General features: G+C 42.7%; 1 protein-coding gene across 1 annotated transcript in view; it reads left to right on the top strand.

The window, feature by feature from the left end:
- Nucleotides 1-982: 982 nt before the first annotated feature.
- LOC121569407 (echinoderm microtubule-associated protein-like 4) overlaps nucleotides 983-17,835 on the top strand; it is a 116,476-nt gene continuing 99,623 nt past the window's right edge. The window contains exon 1 of the mRNA XM_045214237.1: nucleotides 983-1,322. Within this exon, the coding sequence (XP_045070172.1) occupies nucleotides 1,298-1,322 (25 nt within the window). The 5' untranslated portion in view covers nucleotides 983-1,297. The remainder of the gene's footprint in view (nucleotides 1,323-17,835) is intronic.

Genomic DNA, 17,835 nt, shown 5'->3' with positions numbered 1-17,835 from the left:
GATGAGACCAAAATCGAGCTCTTTGGCATCAACTCAACTCGCCGTGTTTGGAGGAGGAGGAATGCAGCCTATGACCCCAAGAACACCATCCCCACCGTCAAACATGGAGGTGGAAACATTATGCTTTGGGGGTGTTTTTCTGCTAAGGGGACAGGACAACTTCACCGCATCAAAGGGACGATGGACGGGGCCATGTACCGTCAAATCTTGGGTGAGAACCTCCTTCCCTCAGCCAGGGCATTGAAAATGTGTTGTGGAGGGTATTCCAGCATGACAATGACCCAAAACACACGGCCAAGGCAACAAAGGAGTGGCTCAAGAAGCAGCACATTAAGGTCCTGTAGTGGCCTAGCCAGTCTCCAGACCTTAATTCCATAGAAAATCTGTGGAGGGAGCTGAAGGTTTGAGTTGCCAAACGTCAGCCTCGAAACCTTAATGACTTGGAGAAGATCTGCAAAGAGGAGTGGGACAAAATCCCTCCTGAGATGTGTGCAAACCTGGTGGCCAACTACAAGAAACATCTGACCTCTGTGATTGCCAAAAGTGTTTTGCCACCAAGTACTAAGTCATGTTTTGCAGAGGGGTCAAATACTTATTTCCCTCATTAAAATGCAAATCAATTTATAACATTTTTGACATGCGTTTTTCTGGATTTTTTTGTTGTTATTCTGTCTCTCACTGTTCAAATAAACCTACCATTAAAATTATAGACTGATCATGTCTTTGTCAGTGGGCAAACGTACAAAATCAGCAGGGGATCAAATACTTTTTTCCCTCACTATATATATATATATATATATATATATATATATATATATATATATTACACTGTCACTGGCAGTAGCCTAGACAGCCTGGCCTTCACATGGGGATCCTCAGCTGTGTCGAATTGAGACCGGCTCAGACTAGCAATTCAGTGGAGGGGAAGTCGTTCCAAAGTGGGCGGAGTCGGAAACGCGAAAGCCGAGCTCTGCCTGGCCTCCCTCCCACCCGTGGAGGTGAACGATCGTGGAGTCAAGCAAGGCAGTGTGATCAACTGGCCTTGAGAACCACGGTGTTGCTCCGGACTGAGAATTCACTGCGACTTGGCAGACCTCCTGCTTACTACGATACGTTCGCGACCACTGCGAGAACAGTTGGCTTGAGAAATCTCCGCCTTGCCTGCCTGTCTGGATAGCCCGCATACAGTCCTACATTATCCCACTGTTCCCCGAATACAGGACTGAAACCGACGGTAGAATAGGACCCGTCATAAAGAGGAATATTTTTGGTGTCTGCTCGGCTATTTCTCCCAGAAATGGACGGTTTCGCCGGCAGTTTGGGTAAGTTACAGACGAATACTAGCCTATTAATATGTCTGTCTAGCTGGTGAACGTGGTCAATGCGAATAGCAGCCTGGAACGTATTGTATCTTCATGTATAGGCCTACACGTGTCAGTGCTGTAGCCTATTTAGTAAACTAATCGAGTCAACATTGTAACAGATCACCTTGAAACCAGGTTGGCTACAATGTGTCAAAGTGCACCACATTTTATGAGCAGTGTTTTATTGCTTTGTTTTTCTGTGCTGGATATCACAAGTACGCTTCACTTTACATACCAAAAATAGTATGCAATAGGCTACTGTAACAATGCAATGGATATTGTGCTATTCTCTCATACGCACTGGGTTGTGCGTTCCTGCTTTTTCTACGTCAATTGCCTTTTATTGCTATGGCAGAGAGCTTTTTGAAAGACGTGTGGGTTGAAGAATAGATTCGGCAAGAAATTATTTATTTATTCAGTCCGTCTGCCAATACGGGTGCGCGTAGGGTCGTGTGCGAGCATTGCCAGCGCCGCGTATTTGGCGCGCGCAGTGTGTGTGTGTGTGTGTGTGTGTGAAGAGGGGACGTGTCAGATGAGTGGCACTCCAAGGGGGCCTTCCAAAGGTACTAATGTAGCCCTTACACAATCCAATTTAACTGACTGATATTCTAACAAAAGGAATTAAACTTCCTCTTTAGATACCAGGCAGGTGACTATCTCAAATGACTGTACATTATTAGAATATGCACAAATACTGTGTGTGCTCCAACTTCCTTATTATCACATTTATACGAATCTCAAAGACACAGTATATGTAAACAATAATGCAATACCCTGCAGAATACTGGAAAGTCTGGAAATTGCCCCATAGGAAAGAGAAACACCTCCTGGAGTTTACTGCAGGTGACATCCGACAGTGTTTCTTTTTTTATTACAGGGATGATGGAACATTCATGGCGTCAATTGCTCTCAATATCAGTTAAATTCTTGCTGTTGCTGGGCTACACATGCATACTAAGTTTTGTTAATTTATTGAGTTGCTTGGCGATGCCACAGGCAATTATTGCAGTGGATGTCATCGAGTGTGTGTTTATATGCAGTAAAGTATAGATTGATTGGTGGTAGTGTCATTCTGTCCTTGTCCTTCCCGTTCTAATGTGGTGTGTGTGTGAGCGAATCCCATTCCCTCCCTCCTCATCCTTCATGTTTTAATGCACTCAATGCAGTACAGTAAAGTTAGAGGATGCAGATATTAGCCTAGAGCATGGCAGAGGAGGTGGAGGGTGTGTGAGAGAGTGCATAGCACGCCGCGGTATACACGCCCAGTCATCATACCTGCTCTGCAGTGCCCGCATGCTGTGCCAACCTGTCCTCAACATTTACTGTACTGAATCTCTCTCTCTCATACACACACGCACACATTGAGGTGTGTGCCCAATGCTGCCAGTCTTATGTGTTCACTGCCCACCAGGGTATTGGGCAGAGCAGGGCCTAGTAGAGGAGAAGGCAAAAAAAGAGTGCTGTTGTCTCTTTCTCCTTATCTCACTCTGAGTAAGGCCATGTTGCTTTACATATACACATTATGCAATGGATTATCATACATTTATAGTAGAAAAACATATTCTTAATATTTTCCTAAACACACTGCCCTCCGGGCATAAGCAACAGCATACAATATGCCACATACACCCACAGTGTAAGTGTCTTGTATCTGCTTTACCCTTTCAAACATTCTATGCAATGCTACTTTATGGGATTTGTTTCTGCCTTCCTAGGAAGGGTCTCTATTACACAAATATGTACAGTGACATTTTTAAAGTGACAGAGCATAAGGTTCGGTATCTACTGAACATTAGGGCTGGGGCATTGCAGCGATAGATATTGGTGCAGCTGTATCGTATTGTTGCTAGGGCTGTGACGATACCAGCATCGGGATATTCTTTCTTTGGCAAAAAGGAAAACACGAAGCAGAACAAAGTCTTTGGTCCTTTAAAAACCTGCTGTATGTAAAATATAGTGTGCTATAGCTTTGAAAATAAATAAATGTGACTCTGGATGACAACATAATGATGTTTGTTTCCAACATTAGGGCTGTTTTCTTTAAAAAGTTAAATCCGCTTCATTTTCTGTTTACTTGCCACGATACTAAAGAGTATCGCGATACTGGTATCGTCCCGGCCCTAATCGTTGCCCTGGGTATCGATAGCATGTCATATTGTTGTTAAAATAAATGAGAGATTCACACTTCTGCTAAAATAGGATCAAGCTTTAGTTGATAACCTTTGCTGTAGACTCATAAAGTCAGAGGACTTAGTCATTGATAAATGTGACCAGCATCATAACTGCATCATAAATGTACTTCAGTAGTAAACGTCAGTCAGTAGATGTGTTAGGTGATTCATGTGGTTGTGTATGTGCGGGGTGTGAGTGGATGGCAGTGCCACTGGGCCAGGGCAGTTAACGGGGCACCTGTAGGCATGACTGTGAAAGGCTGCTGGGATGGCGTCAGAGTGCCCCTGCCGCCCCTCTGATCCCCTTCTGCACCCAATCAGCACTTTAACTGTCAAATGAGATTAAATATAGAACTCACAGGAGCCAGCTGCTAGTGTTCACCGCCCCTGCCCTTGCCACCTGTCCCATTCACATGTTAACTAGTGTGTTGTGTTTGGGGCAATACTATTATATGAATGTTGAGACCATAGTTTGGGACAAAATCAGTGCAGCTTGTGTATTTTTGACTTTGCTGTACTTGTTGTATATGTGTTTAGGCTTGTCTGTATTGTGTTTGAACCTATAGTTTACACGTGTGAAGTTGATATTTTCCTTCTGAGTGAGTATGGGTCAGTGCTCACTGACCCACTACACTGAATCCATGTGAGGTTGGTCAGTGCACTAAAGACAACTAGAGGATCAGGTTACAGAATTCCTTCCTTGTGAAAACGGAGAGGGAGAGCAGAGATCTGGAGAGGGATGCACGTGCTCCAGAACGGTTCCAGATGCAGGAATGTCGCCTCCCAACCTCCCACATTTTCTCCTCTTTTTTCCCTCTCTCCATAACAATGTATTACATTACTGCTGGAATGAAAATAAATAGGATTGTCCCGCTCAACCTATTCTGAGCATGGAGTGGTTATATGAGAGTAGTGTGGACAGACAGAGAGAGGGAGCGAGAGAGACAGACAATCAGTCAGTCAGCCAGTTGCCCCAGACCCATTGACAATACTGCACTACAAAAAGACAGACAGACGCTACCACACAATGGTTTTTGTGGGATTTTCTAACTTGATTGTGTGCGTATTGAGAGGGGTTGTGTGTGTGTTTGTGCGTGCGTCATCGTCATGTGCTGGGTGTTTGTAAACAGATGTATGGGAGGCCTGCACAGCCTTTGACTTTCAGCATGTCTCCACTCTTACTATGAACAGATGATGGAGGAGAGAAGGATGGAGGAGGGGGAAGAGGAGGGAGGAAGGAGGGGTGGCTTGTAGCTCTTCCCAGAGACCGAATGCTGGCCGTCTGTTCTTTCTTTTACTAAAGGCTACATGTGTGTGAAATTTGCTCATTAGTGATACTGGATATCCTCCAGTGATCGCTATGCACAACCAGAACCAGGAAGTATAGCGATTTTCCCCCACTGGTGTCTGGTGCTGATTTTCTGCCCACAGTTCAGGGGATCACGCGCACACATGCACGCTACACTATTCATCCAAATTATCATAGAGTCCCTCTGTGTCTGGCTATGGGGTCCCTGCTTGTACCTGCCATGGCTATCCCAATAGGTAGAAGACTGTGGCCCCTACCTGGCAGAACTGGCTCTATAAGAGCCCCACTATTGCCTCCCCAGTCCTAGCAGTTGCTGAGGCAGTTAGAGAAAGGCCTTACAATTAAATTAATGATAGGATATGCGTCTCCCCAGTCCCCGTTTTTTAATGCAGCCTTGATGTTTCGATCCCCTCAGTTACTGGCAAGACCAACCGGAAGGTTTGGGGGGACAGAGAGGAGGGAGAGAGGGAGGAGGGGATGGGAGGGCTGAGATGGAGGGAGGCAGGCAGGGTAGATGGGGTGGAGGGGTGCAGGCAGGTTGCACGTTTGCGGGGCGCATAGTGGCTCTCTGCAGGGTATCTCTAATCAGGATTAGGCAGGGAGGTGTTGCTGGTGGCGGGGGAGGGGGTGGAATGGACTGTGTCTGTGTAGATCATAGAAAGAGTGGTAGGATTAGAGGATGGTTATTCAACCGGGGGTCCGGAGGTACTTCAGGGGGTCCGCGGAAATATATATAATTTTTTTTAATGAATATCGCTAGCAACAACATAATAAATACTTGTTGAATTACAGACCCACAGTAGAAAAGAGGATAATATTTTATTTCAAATGATGTCAACTTTATTTCTCAACTCTTAATATTGAGCAAATTACACTCATTGGAGCCAATTACACTCACCGGAGTGAGCAGCCACAAATAAGTTTCCTGTGCGGCAAGTGTTTTTTTTCCAAATCTATTCATTTTAAAATGTTGATTACTTCTCCTTGCCATTATCATTCACCTGATGATATGTGGTGGATATAATGTGCAAACTGTTCAAACAGATCCCCAAGGAAGGTGGATCCTTTTAAATATGTTATTGGACCATAAACAGATTTGTCTTATTAATCTATATGGTCCAAAAAATTATGATCCACGCTTCTTTGAAAATATATATAATAATTTATCGAGCTTACAGGCAATACATGGCTAAATTATTATGGTGGGAGATTATTATACGGTTTTAGGTACCTCAATGGAACGTAAAGGAAATCGCACTACAAACCATCACCCTCATGTACTTAAAGAAATTACGAATATTATGGTTATATTGGAACTAGTGGATATATGGAGGCTTAAATATCCTGACCTAGTGAGATATATACAGTACATTCGGAAAGTATTCAGACCCCTTGACTTTTCCCACATTTTGTTACATTACAGCCTTATTCTAAAGTGGATTAAATAAATAAAAAATATCACCAATCTACGCACAATATCAAATCAAATCAAATTTTATTGGCCACATGCGCCGAATACAACAGGTGTAGACATTACAGTGAAATGCTTACTTACAGCCCTTAACCAACAGTGCATTTATTTTTTAATAAAAAAGTAAAATAAATTAACAACAAAAAAGTGTTGAGGGAAAAAAGAGCAGAAGTAAAATAAAATAACAGTAGGGAGGCTATATATACAGGGGGGTACCAGTGCAGAGTCAATGTGCAGGGGCACCGGCTAGTTGAGGTAGTTGAAGTAATATGTACATGTGGGTAGAGTTAAAGTGACTATGCATAAATAATTAACAGAGTAGCAGCAGCGTAAAAAGATGGGGTGGGGGGGCAGTGCAAATAGTCCGGGTAGCCATGATTAGCTGTTCAGGAGTCTTATGGCTTGGGGGTAGAAGCTGTTGAGAACTCTTTTGGACCTAGACTTGGCACTCCGGTACCACTTGCCGTGCGGTAGCAGAGAGAACAGTCTATGACTAGGGTGGCTGGAGTCTTTGACAATTTTGAGGGCCTTCCTCTGACACCGCCTGGTATAGAGGTCCTGGATGGCAGGAAGCTTGGCAACAGTGATGTACTGGGCCGTACGCACTACCCTCTGTAGTGCCTTGCGGTCGGAGGCCGAGCAGTTGCCATACCAGGCGGTGATGCAACCAGTCAGGATGCTCTCGATGGTGCAGCTGTAGAATTATTTGAGGATCTGAGGACCCATGCCAAATTTTTTCAGTCTCCTGAGGTGGAATAGGCTTTGTCGTGCCCTCTTCACGACTGTCTTTGTGTGTTTGGACCATGATAGTTTGTCGGTGATGTGGACACCATGGAACTTGAAGCTCTCAACCTGTTCCACTACAGCCCCGTCGATGAGAATGGGGGCGTGCTCAATACCCCATAATGACAAAGCGAAAACAGGTTTTTAGAAATGTTTGCACATTTATTAAAAATAAAAAACAGAAATGAAGTATTTACGTAAGTATTCAGACCCTTTGCTATGAGACTCGAAATTGAGCTCCGGTGCATCCTGTTTCCATTGATCATCCTTGAGATGTTTCTACAACTTACTTGGAGTCCACCCGTTGTAAATTAATTGATTGGACATGATTTGGAAAGGCACACACCTGTCTATGTAATGTCCCACAGTTGACAGTGCATGTCAGAGCAAAAACCAAGCCATGAGGTCGAAGGAATTGTCCATAGAGTTCTGAGACAGGATTGTGTCAAGGCACAGATCTGGGGAAGGGTACCATAACACTTCTGTAGCATTGAAGGTCCCCAAGAACATAGTGGCCTCCATCATTCTTAAATGGAAGAAGTTTGTAACTACCAATACTCTTCCTAGAGCTGGCCACCTGGCCAAACTGAGCAATCAGGGGAGAAGAGCCTAGGTCAGGGAGGTGACCAAGAACCCGATGGTCACTCTGACCGAGCTCCAGAGTTTGTCTGTGGTGATGGGAGAACCTTTCAGAAGGACAACTATCTCTGCAGCACTCCACCAATTAGGCCTTTATGGTAGAGTGGCCATATGGAAGCCACTTCTCATTAAAAGGCACATGACAGCCCGCTTGGAGTTTGCCTAAAGGCACCTAAAGACTCTCAGACCATGAGAAACAAGATTCTCTGGTCTGATGAAACCATGATTGAAGTCTTTGGCCTGAATGCAAAGCATCACGTCTGGAGGAAACATGGCACCATCCCTACGGTGAAGCATGGTGGTGGCAGCATCATGCTGTGGGTATGTTTTTCAGCGGCAGGGACTGGGAGACTAGTCAGGATCGAGGGAAAGATGAACGGAGCAAAGTACAGAGAGATCCTTGATGAAAACCTGCTCCAGAGCACTCAGGACCTCAGCCTGGGGTGAAGGTTCACCTTCCAACAGGACAACGACCCTAAGCACACAGCCAAGACAACGCAATAGTGGCTTCAGGACAAGTCTCTGAATGTCCTTGAGTGGCCCAGCCAGAGCCCGATTAAACATCTCTGGAGAGACCTGAAAATAGCTGTGCAGCGACACTCCCCATCCAAACTGAAAGAGCTTGAGAGGATCTGCAGACAAGAATGGGAGAAACTCCCCAAATACAGGTGTGCCAAGCTTGTAGCATCATACCCAAGAAGACTCGAGGCTGTAATCACTGCCAAAGGTGCATGAACAAAGTACTGAGTAAAGGGTCTGAATACTTACGTAAATGTAATATTTCAGTTTGTATTTTTAATACACAACTCCTATAAAATTGGTAATCTATCAGATACTCAGCAAGAAGGTCTGATTTCACTATTACTGAAACAGGACCCAGGTGGTAAATATAAAGATCCAGTCCACCTAAAAAACTGGAGACCCCTTACACTTCAGTGTTGTGATGCCATAATCCTAGCAAAATGCATAGTTAAAAAGGTATTGTTGTAAATTATTAATCCTAATCAGACAGGTTTTTAAAATGGACAATACATTGGAGATAATATAAGACAAGGACTGGAAACAATAGAACACTATGAAAAATCTGGGAAACCAGGCCTGGTATTCATAGCTGACTTTGAAAAGGCCCTTGATAAAGTACGACTGGAATTTATATGTAAATGCCTGGACTATTTTAATTTAGGAGAATCTCTTATACAATGGGTTTAAAGTTATGTATAGTAACCCCAGGTGTAAAATAGTAAATAATGGCTACTTCTCAGAAAGTATTAAATTGTCAAGAGGAGTTAAACAATGTTGTCCATTATTGGCATATCTTTTATTATGGCCATCGAGATGTTAGCTATTAAAATCAGATCCAACAATAAAATCAAGGAAAATCCAGGAATTTAAAAACAAAGGTCTCATTCTATGCTTACAATTCATGTTTTCTTTTGAATCTGCAATTTGGGTCCCTGCACAGACTCATAGAGGATCTAGATAATTTTTCTAACCTCTCTGCATTAAAACCGAATTATGATAAGTGCACCAAAATAATGGATTGGATCGCTAAAAATACAACTTTTACATTACTCTGTAGTTTACTAACAAAATGGTCAGACGGTGAAGTTGAAATACTCGGTATTCATATGATCTCATGATATACATTTTAATAGAAAGTTAGTCAAATTAGAAAAGATCTTGCTACCATGGATAGGACAACACCTGTCTATTTGTTTAAAAGTCACCCTGATTTATTCTTTAGTCATATCCCAGTTTACCTATTTACTTATGGTCCTGCCTACACCTAACGACTAGTTTTTTAAATTATATGATCAAAACATATTCCACTTTTATTTGGAATGGCAAGCCAGACATATGAAATATGAGTTCAGATGGCAGAAATGATTAAATATTAAAGCATTGGACCTCTCACTAAAGGCTTCAGTCATACAAAAACTATACTTAAATATGAACTGGTTCTCTAGCAGATTAGTAAGAATGGCTCACCCCGTGTTCAACAATTACAATCTCTCACTTTCGGTTATTTGAAAATGAAATAATCTCCAAAATATTGTCATGAAATAATCTCCAAAAATTATATCATGAATAGGACTGGTTGAGTTATGTCACACATGCAGTTAACATCAATATATGTCTGCTCTTTCCAAAATTACAACCAACTGATTGCAGCATTACCACAAGTGGAAAGGGGATAAGGTAAGGAACTGTCGGCCCTGCATTAAAGACCAAAATTGGCTAAAGAAAATTGTGGTAAATAAAAAAGTATACTAGTTTCATTTAAGTACCAAAAAGTTGAAAGCTGTGCTATACAGATTGCAAAATAGTTGGGAAGAGATTTCCAATGTACCGATTCCATGGCACGTGGTTTATGAACTGATACACAAAACGACGCCGGATTCAAAACTTTGAGTTTTTCAAATTTAAATGATTATACAAAATTCTTGCAACCAATAGAATGTTTATATATATATATGCAGCTCTGGAAAAAATTAAGAGACCACTGCAAAAATATGTTTATCTGGTTTTACTATTTATAGGTATGTGTTTGGGTGATATTGTCATTTCGAGCGTTTATTTGCAGAAAATGACAACTAGTCAAAATAACCAAAAAAATGCAGTGTTGTCAGACCTCGAATAACGCAAAGAAAATAAGTTCATGTTCATTTTTAAACAACACAATACTAATGTTTTAACTTAGGACGAGTTCAGAAATCAATTTTTGGTTGAATATCCCTGATTTTCAATCACAGCTTTCATGCGTCTTGGCATGCTCTCCACCAGTCTTTCACATTGATGTTGGGTGACTTTATGCCACTCCTGGCGCAGAAATTCAAGCAGCTCAGCTTTGTTTGATGGCTTGTGACCATCCATCTTCCTTTTGATCACATTCCAGAAGTTTCAATGGGGTTCAGGTCTGGAGATTGGGCTGGCAATGACAGGGTCTTGATCTGGTGGTCATCCATCCACACCTTGATTAACCTGGCTGTGTGGCATGGCGCATTGTCCCGCTGGAAAATCCGATCCTCAGAGTTGGGGAACAATGTCAGAGCAAAAGGAAGCAAGTTTTCTTCCAGGACAACCTTGTACGTGGCTTGTTTGTTACTAGGGCTATGTGTGTAGGGCTGGGTGTGTTGGGAGTAGGTTACAACTTCATTAGTGTGTGACTGAGGGTTATAGCAGGATTAACAGTGTGTGTTGTAAGGTATTTGTGTGCATAAACATAAACTGTGTGGGGTGTGGGGAGTGGGCGTGGGGGGGGGGTGTAGATGTGTTTGTTCATTACTATAAACATATACTGCATTGATTCATGTTTGTTAGTAGGGCTATAATGCATGAATCGGTATTGGTTTGGGGAATATGACTCCATGTGTACAGTTGAAGTTGGAAGTTTACATACACCTTAGTGACATACATTTAAAATCTGTTTTTCACAATTCCTGACATTTAATCCTAGTAAAAATTCCCTGTCTTAGGTCAGTTAGGATCACCTCTTTATTTTAAGAATGTGAAATGTCAGAATAATAGTAGAGAGACTGATTTATTTAAGCTTTTATTTCTTTCATCACATTCCCAGTGGGTCAGAAGTTTACTTACACTCAATTAGTATTTGGTAGCATTGCCTTTAAATTGTTTAACTTGGGTCAAACGTTTCGGGTAGGCTTCCACAAGCTTCCCACAATAAGTTGGGTGAATTTTGGCCCATTCCTCCTGACTGAGCTGGTGTAACTGAGTCAGGTTTGTAGGCCTCCTTGCTTGCACACGCCTTTTCAGTTCTGCCCACACATTTTCTATAAGATTGAGGTCAGGGCTTTGTGATGGCCACTCCAATACCTTGACTTTGTTGTCCTTAAGCCATTTTGCTACAACTTTAGAAGTGTGCTTGGGGTCATTGTCCATTTGGAAGACCCATTTGCGACCAAGCTTTAACTTCCTGACTGATGTCTTGAGATGTTGCTTCAATATATCCACATAATTTTCCTTCCTCATGATGCCATCTATTTTGTGAAGTGCACAAGTCCCTCCTGCAGCAAAGCACCCCCACAGCATGATACTGCCACCCCCGTGCTTCACGGTTGGGATGGTGTTCTTCGGCTTGCAAGCGACCCCCTTTATCCTCCAAACATAACGATGGTCATTATGGCCAAACAGTTCTATTTTTGTTTCATCAGACCAGAGGACATTTCGCCAAATTGTACGTTCTTTGACCCCATGTGCAGTTGCAAATCGTAGTCTGGCTTTTTAATGGCGGTTTTGGAGCAGTGGCTTCTTCCTTGCTGAGTGACCTTTCAGGTTATGTCGATATAGGACTTGTTTTACTGTGGCTATAGATACTTTTGTACCTGTTTCCTCCAGCATCTTCACAAGGTCCTTTGCTGTTGTTCTGGGATTTATTTGCACTTTTCGCACCAAATTACGTTAATCTCTAGGAGACAGAACGCGTCTCCTTCCTGAGCGGTATGACGGCTGCGTGGTCCCATGGTGTTTATACTTGCGTACTATTGTTTGTACAGATGAACGTGGTACCTTCAGCTGTTTGGAAATTGCTCCCAAGGATGAACCAGACTACAATACAATTTCTTTTCTGAGGTCTTGGCTGATTTCTTTTGATTTTCATATGATTTCAAGCAAAGAGGCACTGAGTTTGAAGGTAGGGCTTGAAATACATCCACAGGTACACCTCCAATTAACTCAAATGATGTCAATTAGCCTATCAGAAGCTTCTAATGCTAAGCTTCTAATTCTAAGCTTCTTCTGGTGGTCCTCTGTAGCTCAGCTGGTAGAGCACGGCGCTTGTAACGCCAAGGTAGTGGGTTCGATCCCTGGGACCACCCATACACAAAAATGTATGCACGCATGACTGTAAGTCGATTTGGATAAAAGCGTCTGCTAAATGGCATATTATATTATTATTATTCTAAAGCCATGACAAAATTTTCTGGAATTTTACAAGATGTTTAAAGGCACAGTCAACTTAGTGTATGTCAACTTCTGACCCACTGGAATTGTGATACAGTGAATTATAAGTGAAATAATCTGTCTGTAAACAATTGTTGGAAAAATTACTTGTGTCATGCACAAAGTAGATGTCCTAACCGACTTGCCAAAACTATATGTTGTTAACAAGAAATTTGTGGAGTGGTTGAAAAACAAGTTTTAATGACTCCAACCTAAGTGTATGTAAACTGTATATTGACCAGACATGTTTCACTTTCAGTATGTAGGTATGTGTTGCACTGTGTGCCAGTATTATGTTGCCCTTTCTGTCTCTGTGACTGCTCTGTGCTGCAGACACTTATTTTTAGCTGTTTGTCACCTACAAATCATGAATGTGCTGCGTAGTGCATTTCCTTCTGCACTGCCTAGCCCCCACTCTGCTCCTGACCAGCTAACCTTTTCTGCTGCTGCCTCCTTCCTACTCAGCACCACCGCTCCCCCTCACAGCTCTGCAAACACTGTAGCTTCCTTGCTGGCCAACCTTGTTGTGTACAGCCTATGTCCAAATACATAGTTTCCATAATTTTAGGGAATAATTCAACTATGTCTGTGACTATAACACTAACGGACTATACGTGGATATACAGTAGTCTCAGTCTACTAGATACAGGGCCATAGTACACCACTAGTACAACTGATTTTGCTGTGGTAGAACCCCATGTGGCAGTGCCCTGCGGTAGAGTGGTGCAGGGTGATGACCTCATTCTGTCCCGCAGTGATGACCCGGTTCTGTCTTCCTGCTCAGTGCAGTGATGCTGAGTCAGAATCAGAATGGGGAATATTTCAGAGACAGACCGAGAGGAGGGGGAGGCCTCTGCTGCAGTCAGTCCAACTTTCCTCTTGTACTTTTCCATGGCAACTGGAAGACAGACAAGAGGACGAGAGGTATTTACATTATGACCAGTGTGGAGGAAGGGGAAGGTGTGTCTTTTTGTCACCCATCCAACCACTGTAGAGGTTTTTGGCCAAGTCCTGCAGAGTGCAGATGGTGGAGTGTCCTTGGTTGGCAGATAGGGGGGTGCTGTCTGACTGAATGACAGCTTGCCTCAACACGTTGTGTAGAGGTTGAGATAGAGGTCCTAAAGTTCTATGGTTAATGATAGCGAGCTGATTTTGGGGGCTTTGAGGGCTCAGACTACCTAACTCTTAGCATTTTGATCTCTATTTGTCCCATGAAGTGGACCAATACACTTTGATTTGATTTTGATTTGAAGTACTAATATAACCCATGCTATGAATTTTCAAGTGAATAAATTGATTTTAGAGTACTTTGAAAAGCAGTCTGGTATTATATCAATTCCTTGCAGCAGTGAGTATGCTTTAACATTTCAAACACATACTACAGCTTGGATCTTGAAAAAATACTATATCTTTGCCCTGGTCTCTGTTCAACCAAAATACAGTGACACAGCGGGGTTGTGGCCATAGGCAAGGTGAAATTGCTTCTTTACATTATGTTTAAATTATGTTTAGACACTTTTGTGTTCAATGCGTGGGCTTTTTGCAGATATTCAGCTTTCTTTTGTTAGAGTTATGGAGGGTGGTCGGAGCACTCACAAACAACTCTTTAAGCTAGGAGGAGAGAGCTCTTTCTCTCTGACTGGGCCCTGGTCTTACTTCGGCTGTTTTTCTGATGTACGGTTGTACGTGCAACCTCAACCACCCCTCTCCCTCCTTCCTTCCCTCCTTCTCCCAGCTCCCTAAGTCCAGTTGCTGCTTTTCTGCGAATGGGAGGCAAGCAGGAACACACGGCTTCCAGATTCTTGCTTCTCTCTTCCGTTTTCTGCCCAGGTTTTGAGGGCAATTGTTATTTTTCCCCTTTTTTTTTCTTTTTTTACTGTGGTTGGAAAGGCACAAAGGCCCAAGATACCATCAGTTAAACTAGGTGAAAGAGCTGGTGTCTGCGTGCTGCAGTACTGACAAGTGTCAGCTTGTCAGTATGTGTAAATTAGTGATGTTTCAGTTGTACCGCAGCCCTGGATCCAGGCTCCTGCTGCTTTTATAAGGCTGTAATACAATGTCTTACTTCCTCACACACACCTGCTCATGTACGTACGTGCATATGTTAATGCATGCTGACGCACAGACCCAGCGTGTGTGAGTGTGTTTGAGAATGTGTGTGCCTAAAACCATACTGTGACTGAAATAAGGCTCTGATTCAGAACAACCTCATTATAGAAATTGATTTTATAAAGACCTCCCTCACAGTCTTACACACGGTTTACATTTAAACATTTATTTCTGCTTACTACGATTACATTGCGGTGGCTTTGATTTACTGATATACTTTCTCTGTTAGTGTGTGTTTGTGTGTGTGTGTGTGTCCAGGTGAGTGTATGACTGTGTGTGTGCGCGCGCATCCAACCATGTATGTGTGGAGTTCTGCCATGTCATGATTTGTGGGCACTGGTGCATGTGCTTGTGCGTGCGTGTTTGTGTAGTAGGTTTACTGTATATACGGTATACCGGGGTATTTGGAAATAGCCACAGGATGGTTTTTCAATACCGTTGAAACTATTTATTTTAGGTTTTTCTGTCAATTAAAATATTTGTAGCTACTTTTTAAATAAATACCTGCAGTCAACTTCTAAATAAATACCTGATGTCAACTTCTAATTTCATCATATGTCCAATGTTTATCATGGAAAGAATGTAGCCAGCCACATTTCATAATGTTTTGCTTAATCTTGCATTTCACTGCAGAAAAGTTGGCTGGCTACACCTAGAAAAGTACAGGACAAAAGTAGCTACACATCAGTCTGCTGTCTGCTGATAGAATGCCCGTTCGTGAATTCTCATGGACAAATGCAACTGAAGCACAAAATGTGTCTAATGCCAAGCAGAAATTACAATAAGAACTATTTTACAGTCGTGGTCAAAAGTTTTGGTCTTCACAAAGTTCGCTGCTTCAGTGTTATGAGATATTGTTGTCAGATGTTACTATGGTATACTGAAGTATAATTACAAGCATTCCATAAGTGTCAAAGGCTTTTATTGACAATTACATTAAGTTTATGCAAAGAGTAAATATTTGCAGTGTTGACCCTTCTTTTTCAAGACCTCTGCAATCCGCCCTGGCATGCTGTCAATTAACTTCTGGGCCACATCCTGACTGATGGCAGCCCAGAACTTGTTCTCAACTGGCTTACCTGGTTAAATAAAGGTAAAATAAAAATGATTGCATAATCAATGCTTGGAGTTTGTCAGAATTTGTGGGTTTTTGTTTGTCCACCCGCCTCTTGAGGATCGACCACAAGTTCTCAATGGGATTAAGGTCTGGGGAGTTTCCTGGCCATGGACCCAAAATGTCAATATTTTGTTCCCCCAGCCACTTAGTTATCACTTTTGCCTTATGGCAAGGTGCTCCATCATGCTGGAAAAGGCATTGGTCGTCACCAAACTGTTTTTGGATGGTTGGGAGAAGTTGCTCTCGGAGGATGTGTTGGTACCATTCTTTATTCATGGCTGTGTTCTTAGGCAAAGTTGTGAGTGTACCCACTCCCTTGGCTGAGAAGCAACCCCACACATGAATGGTCTCAGGATGCTTTACTGTTGGCATGACACAGGACTGATTGTAGCGCTCACCTTGTCTTCTCCGGACAAGGTGTTTTCCGGATGCCCCAAACAATCGGAAAGGGGATTCATCAGAGAAAATGACTTTACCCCAGTCCTCAGCAGTCCAATCCCTGTACCTTTTGCAGAATATCAGTCTGTCCCTGATGTTTTTCCTGGAGAGAAGTGGCTTCTTTGCTGCCCTTCTTGACACCAGGCCATCCTTCAAAAGTCTTCGCCTCACTGTGCGTGCAGATGCACTCACACCTGCCTGCTGCCATTCCTGAGCAAGCTCTGCACTGGTGGTGCCCCGATCCCGCAGCTTAATCAACTTTAGGAGATGGTCCTGGCGCTTTCTGGACTTTCTAGGGCGCCCTGACGCCTTCTTCACAACAATTGAACCTCTCTCCTTGAAGTTCTTGATGATCCGATAAATGGTTGATTTAGGTGCAATCTTACTAGCAGCAATATCCTTGCCTGTGAAGCCCTTTTGGTGCAAAGCAATGATGACGGCACGTGTTTCCTTGCAGGTAACCATGGTTAACAGAGGAAGAACAATGATTTCAAGCACCACCCTCCTTTTAAAGCTTCCAGTCTGTTATTCTAACTCAATCAACGTGACAGAGTGATCTCCAGCCTTGTCCTCATCAACACTCTCACCTGTGTTAACGAGAGAATCACTGACATGATGGCAGCTGGTCCTTTTGTGGCAGGGCTGAAATGCAGTGGAAATGTTTTTTGGGGATTAAGTTCATTTTCATGGCAAAGAGGGACTTTGCAATTAATTGCAATTCATCTGATCACTCTTCATGACATTCTGGAGTATATGCAAATTGCCATCATCAAAACTGAGGCAGCAGACTTTGTGAAAATTAGTATTTGTGTCATTCTCAAAACTTTTGACCACGACTGTACATCTGCATTTAGAAAACGCAGCAAGATATTTGTATGCGTTTTTGTATTTTTTTCCTGCGTGAAAACCCCCGCAGAATTCTGCATTAACCTGACCTCAAAGTTTAACTTGCTAGTTAATCAAAGTAAGTGGCTGAATTAATAAGGTGACGGGGCATCATATTGTGTTAGCGTTCTGCCGTGTTTGAGAAGTCAAAGCCCTTTGGAGGAGTTATCTATACAGCTGCCACTATCCTGATTTCCTTGCGTTTTTTCTTCTCTCTGTTCTCGGCCCATCTTCTCCTCCCCCTCTTCTCAGAGCAGGCAGGCCCGTTGCCCTAGCGACTCCAGACTCCACACAAACACAGAGTGTAGCCTACACATGCTGCTCCAGAGCCAGTACTGTTCTTCCTTCAGACAAGCATGCGTCAAAACTTTGTTAATTTGCACAATGTCTCTCTCTCACATTCGCTTGTAAATGTCCAAACTCACCAAAAATGACATTCGGTAGCGCCTACCTATATATGTATAACTTTATGAGCTGGAGTGCCTGTGTTTGCAATTAGTTTATTTTTGTTTGCGCTCGTTAGCATATTTAGCTACAGCCTCCATGGAAATTCTCTATTACTATTATTCTGGTAATAGACCCCCAATGGG

Source organism: Coregonus clupeaformis, unplaced genomic scaffold (assembly GCF_020615455.1).
Source record: "Coregonus clupeaformis isolate EN_2021a unplaced genomic scaffold, ASM2061545v1 scaf0220, whole genome shotgun sequence".
NCBI lineage: Eukaryota > Metazoa > Chordata > Actinopteri > Salmoniformes > Salmonidae > Coregonus > Coregonus clupeaformis.
The sequence above is the reverse complement of the archived record's forward strand: the minus strand, read 5'-3'. Positions and strand labels throughout refer to the sequence as shown.